Source organism: Acanthisitta chloris, unplaced genomic scaffold (genome assembly GCF_000695815.1).
Source record: "Acanthisitta chloris isolate BGI_N310 unplaced genomic scaffold, ASM69581v1 scaffold30756, whole genome shotgun sequence".
Lineage (NCBI taxonomy): Eukaryota > Metazoa > Chordata > Aves > Passeriformes > Acanthisittidae > Acanthisitta > Acanthisitta chloris.
In genome coordinates, this window is record NW_008676962.1 from 30,336 (window position 1) to 39,214 (window position 8,879).

An 8,879-nucleotide genomic window follows, 5' to 3' on the forward strand; every position below is an offset into this window, starting at 1 on the left:
AAGAAAGAAGCCTAATCCATGTCCTTTAAAGCTCATCTGTTTGCACCCCATTAGATGCACAGTGTCTGTCCTTGCACTGTCTTTCTGATGTGTGATTTGTATGGGAGTGCTTGGCCTGGCCTAGGACATGGCCAGGAGAAGCCTGAGGACCACTCTGGCAGGTGTATCCTAAAGTCTCTTCTGTACTGAAATGCTTTCAGCAAAGAACTGTATAGTCATATCTTCATGGGTCTCCCGTTTCTTCCCTAATCAGGTAAATTACCTTTAAATTCATAAATAGCTCCGTGTAGCTTGCATTAAGAGGTTGTTTTGAGCTGTACCTGTGCCAGAACTCTTCAGTTCCTCTGCAGAACTGTGGTTGTTTTCCCTGGGCAGAGGTGAATCCTAGAGCGATCGTCCTGTGGTGCTGCTGCTTGCTTGGCTGCGTGCTCTGGTGGCTGCGAGCATGGCCCGGCTGTGTCCCGCCCTGCACTTTGCCTGGTGTGGTGGGAAGGTGTGAGGTGCTGTCTGTGACTGAGAGCGTGGCTGAGAGCTGTGTAGTGTCCAGGCAGACCCTGGCAGGGCAAGATGCAGAGTGTGAGGAGGCTGAGCAGCTCAGGCAGACCTGCAGGCGCAGTGTCTGGGGTGCCGCTACAGTGCGAGCGGGACCAGCTGTCCTGGGGGTCAAGAAGGTGAACCTGAAAGGGTAGTTGCAAGTATGTGAAGGTTGGGGATCCCTTGAAACAGGCTGTTAACTGAGATGATCTGTTTTTATTTCCTCAGAGCTCTTGTCTATGCCAGCCGTAAAACGATTTTCTGTGTCGTTTGCAAAGCATCCGACTAATGGTACGTTTGCTTCCTTGATTTGACGTTCCCTCACACTTCTAACCCCATGCTCACCTTCAGTTCTCTCTGCACGTGTCCTCCTCTCAACCTTCTTGTGGTTTTTTTGTGTCTGTGTATTGGTGTCCAGACATGCTTCACCTTCCCCCATTGTCTTGTTGTGACTGACGTGTTCACTCATCCCCTGTTACCGCTCAGTGGTGCCTCTGCTCTCCCCTGAGGTGTTGGTGTCCCAGGTGAAAAAGCAAGACCAGTGGCTCTGTGAGTGGACTGCTAAAGCAACCTTTAACTCCTCTGCTGACAGCAAGGGGTGGGGGCCAGGGGGAGAATACCACTGGACTGGGGGGTGATACCTGCTCTATGTTCTGGAGCAGCAGCAGCTTAGGGCCACGGTTTCTACACTGCTGATTTGAAGGATGAAAATCAAGGATAGCCTTAGGCCAGCTGTGTGCCTCCTGGAAGAGCCCAGTGTAGGGTGGGAGAGAAGTTGGTGCTAGCAGCGTTCCCTCTGCGTGCTGGTGTTCCATGTCAGGAGTACTGGTAGCTGCATGGGCTTCTGTTGAGAAACCCGTGTTAGGCTGGCTCCGTGGCTCCTCCAAGCATGGAGATGTTGGCACAGGTAGGCTCAGCTTTCCTGCAGGCATTATTGTGGGAATGATGACTTTGCAGAGCTCTCACTCTGCTATTGGTGCTTAGTGCTGGCTCAGGCCTGTGCCTCCCTGAGGAGGTGGGAGGGGATTGGCACTGACATCACCTGGTTCAGTTCATCCTGCCCACAGCTCTGGGAAGGCTTGGTGAAGGTCATCTGTCAGTGCTTCTGCTGACTCACTTTCTCTGCTCCCTGTCGCTCCTAACTTGACATCCGCAGTGTCAGTCTGTGAGGCCACAGACCACTAGCTCTGTTGCAGCAGGTGACTTGAACTGCTGTTTGCTCTCTAAGTCTTGCACAGATACTTTTCCGAAAAGGTTTCCTAGCACCCCTGCTCCCTCCTGGCTCCTGTTGTTGAGACAAGTTGGAACCAACGCAGATCCCTGAGTGATACCAGGTGAAGTATTTCTGCCTTATGTGATCAAGGCAGTTTCTGCAATCTTGTTGCTTAGTGGCTATGAAGACGTCTTGCTCAGTGTGGTCTGGAAGATGAATGAAATTCAGAAGACTGTTCGGAAGACCAAAGTTTTGGGAAGGATGGAAAGGAAGGGGTAGCTCACTGTGGCTTCACTGTTTCAGATAACTGGAGGGAACCTATTCTCTGTGTTTGCTTGGTTTTGTTATTCCCAGAGTGGCCTACTGCTGGGTTTGTCTGTATGTCTGGACACCATCTGAGCTCATGTGGTCTGTGTTCAGTGTTGTTCTATCTTGCCTGCAAAGCTTGTACCAGGTTCCAGCCTTTCCTAAGCCATGCTGTAAAGCAGCTGCTCCTGCCCCAAATACAAGAGCGTGAAACTAGGCATCAGATTTCTCCCAAAAATCCCCCAAATCTCCAAAAAATTTGGTCTAGGCTTGGCACTGCTTCGAGCCGGAAGGATGTTTAGCCCCATGAACCACTCACCTGCGGATGCAAAAGCTTTTCCTGACTCTGAATCTGGACTTTGTTTCTGAAGAGCTGCCTCTGTGTGGTGAAATGGGACAGGTGAATCAGGACAGTGGCCAAGCACAGCACCAGGGCAGATGGTTTATGCCCTGGTCACACAAGTCTTGGGCATGTGATGCTAGTCCTGAGGCTGTGTATGTGGAAGAGATGTGCCTGCTTGCTGGTGTCTCATCTGCCATGCGAGGATATCAGAGGATTGCACAGGGCTGTTCTCAGCATCTGGAGAGGGGAGATCAGCACTCCTGTGCCCCCTCTGTCCTGCATTCTCAGCACTCTGCTCTCAGCCAGACCCTGCTGCCCCCACGGCCCTTGCATAGCCTGTGTTTTGTGCTGAGCCATCTGCTCTCCCCAACGTGCTGAGGTGCCTGGCAGTGCTTGGGTGCAAGACTTGAGCACTCTGTTGGCAGCCTGGATTTCTCATTTCAGCTGGGCAAGGGCGAGTGTAGGCCTGGGCCTGATCTTCTTGTCTAGCCAAACCTGAACTGTATTGGACTTGGAGTGTGTCCTAAAATGTATTCACTTGTCAGAGTTTCACTTGCCAAAGATGCCCCTCACTGGCCTGCACTGCAGCCACGGCAGGCTGGGCTGGGTGGGAGGCTGCCTGCCCAACATCCTTGGGGCATCTGGCCCAAGGGGCACTCCTGACCTCCTTGCTGTGGGGGGGATTGGGCTTAGTGTGCGGTGTGGGTCCTTCCCCTTCGGTGGCCCTGGTGCCTGCAGCTCCATCCCCATATCTCCCCAGTTTCTGTCCCAGCTGCACGTGCCCCTCTCCTCTCACTCTGTGGCCCCTTTCCTCCAGATGTGTTTGAGCACCAGCACGTTGCCCAGTTGCTGCGCCGTTTTTCCTCTGACTGTGCCACGAGCCGGACCATCTCCCTGGATGCCAGCCTAGCCCATCACCTGCAGCAGTGCTCCTACCACCTGCGCCTCTTCAGGAGCTGGCTGATCTCAGGGCAGGATGACTTGGAGTGTCTTTACGGTACTGCACGCGGCAGCTGCCTCTGTCCTGTGCTCTTGTAGCTGAGCAGGGACCACTATCTGCTTGAGAATGCAAAGTATGCTTTGCTTCTAAAACAGGAATGCGTTTCCCTCACTGCATCCCCCAGGTCTCTGGGCTGCTGCTGCAGCAAGCTGTGTGGGCTGTGGTACCTGCAGTTTTGGAGCCTTAGGCAGGAGCTTTCCACATGGAACCAGTGCTCTTCCACACAGAACCCACATTCCTTGTGTGGCTGTAACTGTTCTTTCCATCTTTGGCAATGGTGTGTTGCCTCCTTCCTTTAGCCAGGGTAAGCCCTTAAGCTCCCATTGGGATAGGTGCTGAACTCCTACCGGTGGGATGCCCTGCTGACAGGATGCCCTGTGCAGATCTCAGTGGGTTGCCGTGGGGTGTCCCCTTAGTAATGGAGGAACCAAAGTGAGTAGTGAGAGTATGGGAAGAAGAGGTTAAGGAGTTGCAGCTGGTCACACGCTGAGTGAACTTGCTGTGGAAATTGTGGGGTAGTGAGTGCTTGTGGGTGTGTTGTTTATAGAGACACGGAGCTAAGAAGGGTAGAGCTGAGCTTGTGTGTGGCTGCACTGCATGGCATCTGTCCTGCCTGATAGGGCCTTAAACAGGTCATGTCTCTGGTGGGAAGAGGTACTCAACCTCAGCATTGAATCTAGATGTCAGAAATCAGAGCTTGCTGCTGCTTCCCCTGGTGTTTTTCAGCCTCTGGCACAGATGGGAAGTCTGGTGCATGGAGGCCTAGGTGCTTCTCAGACAGGTGGAAGGATTGCACTCCCTGGGCAGGTCAGCAAGCTGGGGCTGTACCTCACCATAGAAGCTGCTCGGAGCATGCGGCTTGCTGAGCTGTGTGGTGTGATGCATGGACCCCCTTTTGCATTCAGATCCACAGGCAGAAGGGGCACAGACAGTACAGCCTTCCTGTAGTGAAGCAGCAGGACCAAACGTTTTCAGAGCCCTGAAGATGAGACTTCTTGCACGGTCTATTATCCCTTGATATGGCCCCTGCTGTCGAGCAGGAGATTTGGAGACGGCAGTTGCTTTTCATATGTAATTAGGACAATCCTTAGTCTCCTGGCAACATATGCTAAAGAGGAGCAGAATCGTTTCAAGGGAAGAGATGCTGGATCACAGCAGACTGCTCCAGACCCAGGGCTGAGCTTCCCCTGCTGCAGGTCTCCGGCCGTGGGCTCCGTGCTTTGGGCAGCAACACCTCAAGCACTGAGCAGGGCACTGAGAGGTGCAGCCTGCCCCAGCGCAGCCAAAGGCAGGAGTTACATGCACTTACAGACGCCAGCACGGCAGTCCTCCCGGGTAGAAATCAGATCTGTGCCATCAGGGAGTTCATTCTGGCTGTTCTCTCAGTCTGTCATCAAGCCCACAGTTCATTGGCATGTTCTGGGGCATGCTGTGGCCTCTCAGAGCAGACAGGGCTGACAGCCCAGCTCTTCTCCTGTGAAAACTGCATTCTCCTGTCCTCTCTTTCTTGGCTTTCCACTGTTCTTCTATCCACACAAATAAAACATGAATTAGGCGATAGAATCGGAGAGTCAAAAGTATGCAGTTGGGTATCTGTAGTTGGAAAGATTGAGGATGGAGCCATGAAGCAGGGGAGGTTTAGGCTGGATATTAGGAAGAGATTTTTTACAGAGAGAGTGCTCAGGCATCGGAATGTGCTGCCCAGGGAGGTGGTGGATTCACCATCCCTGGAGGTTTTCAAGCTGAGACTGGATGTGGCACTTAGTGCCATGGGCTAGTAACGATGGTAGGGTTGGACTCAATGATCTTTGTGGTCTTTTCCAACCTGGTTGATTCTATGATTCTGTGAAGCAGTGTCTGGGAACCTGTGTGGTCATAGTTGGGAAAAAGAGGAGTGTGAAGTGAGTTCATGTTGGTAAAGAATTGCAGTTTTACTGCAGCCAAAGGTCAGCTGTGGAAAACAGAGAGTGGTCCTGGGATGATGAGCAGGAAAATGGCAGGTGATGTCCAGTGTAAATAAATTTAAATGACCAGGGGAGACAGCCCCCAGCTCCTATATGAAAACAGTGGGCTCTGATCTGACCATCATCACTTGGGACAATGTGGAAGAGATAGAAACTTGCAGCCTCGGAAGGATGTTTGTAATAATGGTTGGAGTGGCCTGAGTGGGTGGTGGGAATCCGCAGTTCCTTGGTGTTCCAGGAGTGAGGAGGTTTCTAAGGGAGTGAGTTGAGGCGCTTTGATTAGAGGTGGTTTTTTTCCAAACTCCTTACTATAGTACCTGTGAGTGTTGGAGCTTAACAGAGTTCAAGGGGAGACTGGAGAAAATGGAAGAGACACATCATGTCCAGAGCAGGTCTGAGCAGTGGGTCACTGGCATTTGGGGCACTGCTCAGGGAAGAGTCACCGTGTGCTCTCTAGACTCAAATCCCTTCATTTGAGCCACTTCTGGCGCTATGGGCAGAGAGGTGCTGAGCTAGGACAGACCTTCAGACTGACTGTATGACTTAAATTTACGCTGATTAGCAAAAATCCCTGTTCATGTACATACTGTGTGTGCATATATAAACATACCAATAGCCATATGGCATGTTGGAGCTCTCCCAGCCTGTCCCAGATGGACTCACCATGTGTGTCAGAGAGGAGCCTGGAGAGTGCTTCAGCCTGTGCCCTTCAGAGTCTGTGCTGAGACTGGATAAGTGCTTCTCCACTGTGGAGGAGCTGACATGCAGACCTTTTGGGGATTGGGCTGCCTGCTGCTTCCAAGGTCTCCATGAGAAAGGAACAGGCACCCTCTCCCCTCCCGTGCAGACTTCTCAGTTGGAGAGCTGGGTGGTTACTACCCAGCAGCTTCTGCTAATCAAATGGTGTGTAGTAATGACTTTTGAGGCCATCTGCTGAGAGGTAGCAAGCATTCTGTGTGTTCCTGCTGCCTGCTGGAGTCTCCTAGACATCTGGGATTCTCTGATTCAGCTGGAAGATATGAGACTGGTGCAGGTCTCCATTTGCTTTATGTGGGGCAGTGTGCTAGATGCTCTCTGCCAAAAGGGTCCTTGTTAGTACTCTTACGAAGTGTGCGTCAGCTCTAGGCAGCTTGGAAACAGTCTCACTGTAAGGGGAGAGTCACTCCGTCCTTGAACATCTGGAGTTCTTCATACCCCACGGTGGCACCAAGTAGATGCCTGTGCAGCAAAGCATGTACATGCTGAGGACATGAAGCTCTGGGGAGAAGAGCTCAGACTGAAACATGGTTAACTCGGTTATAAAGTGAGGGTGCCTTCACCTTTGGCCTCAGCATGCCAGGGAGCGTCAGACAGGCCCCTCGGCCTGGCTGGACCTCTGCTCTCACCTGCAGAGCAGCTCTGCAGGCAGTGCTGTTCCCTCTGCAGCTGTGTCAGGATGCTGCTGCAGTGTGATCCAGAGTGGAGATTCCCCCACAGCTGCTCCCCCACATAACACACTCTCCTTGGACAGCCAAAGTCACATACTGGGCAAACTCATCTGCCTTGTGTGTCTTAAGGTTGTACCCATAACTAAATCTTGGGATTTAGTTTCTTCCTGTTTTACTGAACAAAGACTTGGGAGACATAACCATGCTGTTCTCCTTGCCTGGAGAAGATGGTAGTTGAGTTTGGCGTTCATTTTTAGCTGCTCAGCTCTGCAGACCCCCGGCACTTGCCTCTCACTGTGGGGCAGACCCAGCCCTGGAGGAAGCATTTTGTCCTCTGCATCCCTAGTGCAGCTGGTGCACTCAAACCTGAATGAAACGAGAAATGAAACTCGTTCCTCTGTGGGCTGCTGTTGGACTTCAGTGTGAAATGGATGGATTTCTGTCCAGTTTCTCATGCTGTTAGCCACATTGCAGGCTCCTGCCCTGCAGGCCCTGGGAGGAGGGTTTGGGGGACCATCAGCACTAGCTGTGTGGTCAGCACAGGGTGACTGTCAGCCTGGGATGGTTCCTGTGGCTTCCTCTCGTGTTTTGGTTTTTTCTTCCCCTTCCCAAAGGTGTTGGTTCTTCCCTAACTGTGGTGCAGCAGTGTCAGAGCTTTGCTGTGGACATGTAGAGATTGTGTTCTGTAGCTCTCAGCATGGTGGCATGAAGCCACCAGCACTGGGCTCGCCCCAGCAGCTCAGCAGGCCCAGGGAGGTGTGCATGCACAAATGAGGGGAAGTTGTGTCCATTTCCCTGCCTGCTCACGGGCGGTTCAGTGCCACAGCCCTGAGCAGAGCTGTGCCAGCAGGCACCCGACACCTGGGGAGTGCAGGTGGATCATTTGACATCAGCCATCAGTGTCTCATGTGTCCTCTAACCCTAGAGCTTTGATTTCCTCTTACTAGAAGGGTGCCCAAGCACTCAGATCCTCATGGGTGCCCAAAATGATATTGTAACAGCGTTGCTTTGCCTACGTTCTATTCAAAATTCTTCCCTTTTTCTTTGGAGGTCTCAATACCTGAGCCAACCTCAGCCTCTCTCAAACCAGGTTCTGTTGTGAAATGATATTAGCCTCATAGTGGGCTGCTCCAAAACCATCTCCCATGACTGTTTAAGTTTGGCTCTCACCCTTTTTCTTTAGCTCTGTCTTCCAGAAAGCCTGTGAGAAAACAATGAACATAATCTTCTTTACTTAGCACTTCCACTCTCAGGACTTCTCAGCAAGGTACAGAAGAATATGGTCTTTTTCGTGTGTCTTACATTCCCTCATCCTAGCCAAGACATCCTGACTTGATGTTTGGAGGCCCTCTCTGGACTTTCTGGAGAGTTCTTTATCTCCAGCAGCTGTTATGGCAGTGAAGGTCTCCACTGGCTCATGCTCCTTTCCTCCTGCAGAACTGGGTGAGGTGAAGGGATTGGAGCAGAGCCTGTCCCACAGGTGACTGGAGCAATGACTGCACTTTACAGACAGGTTGCTCTGGCGCTTTTTGGAGGTGCAGCCAAGCTACAGGGTCAGTTTTACCCTGCCAGTGTGCTGGGCAGCAATCCTGACACTGATTGCATCAAGAGCTCTTTTACTTCTTGCATTTCAGAGCATTTTTTCGTTCCTGTAGAAAAAACCCCAATTCCTTCCCAGGGTCTTTTAGAGCTTCTTGGAGAGAACTTGCGGGAGTTCGTGTACAAGGAGGCGACACTTGCGGGATGTACAAGGAGGCGACGCCGTTATCATCTTCTTGAATATCTCGTGATGACTTTGATTATTTACAAAAGTGATTCTTTTATTTTATACTATTATAAGCATCCACTTATCATTGGTTAACTACTGTTACTAGCCCACCTTACACACAACATAATTGTGTTAATTAACATATCAATCATAAAATGCCCCAATCATTGTTCTCCACCTCTAACCATCTCCAGCTCCTGCATCCCACAGCCAGGAGCTGCTTATCTTGCTACCTCCTTTCTCCCATTCCAGCCGCAGCTGTGTCCCTGGACAGCTTAGCTTGCAGCTTGCTCAAGCCCTGCTAGCAAGGCTAGGATGCTCACC

At 51.6% G+C, this 8,879-nt stretch overlaps 1 protein-coding gene across 1 annotated transcript in view; it reads left to right on the forward strand.

Moving 5' to 3' along the window:
* Window positions 1-1,797, forward strand: part of LOC103803766 (inositol hexakisphosphate and diphosphoinositol-pentakisphosphate kinase 1-like) — a 28,012-nt gene extending 26,215 nt beyond the window's left edge. Inside the window, exons 26-27 of the mRNA XM_009076338.1 lie at window positions 763-825; window positions 1,763-1,797. Coding sequence (XP_009074586.1) covers window positions 763-825; window positions 1,763-1,797 — 98 coding nt within the window. The remainder of the gene's footprint in view (window positions 1-762; window positions 826-1,762) is intronic.
* Window positions 1,798-8,879: the final 7,082 nt, after the last annotated feature.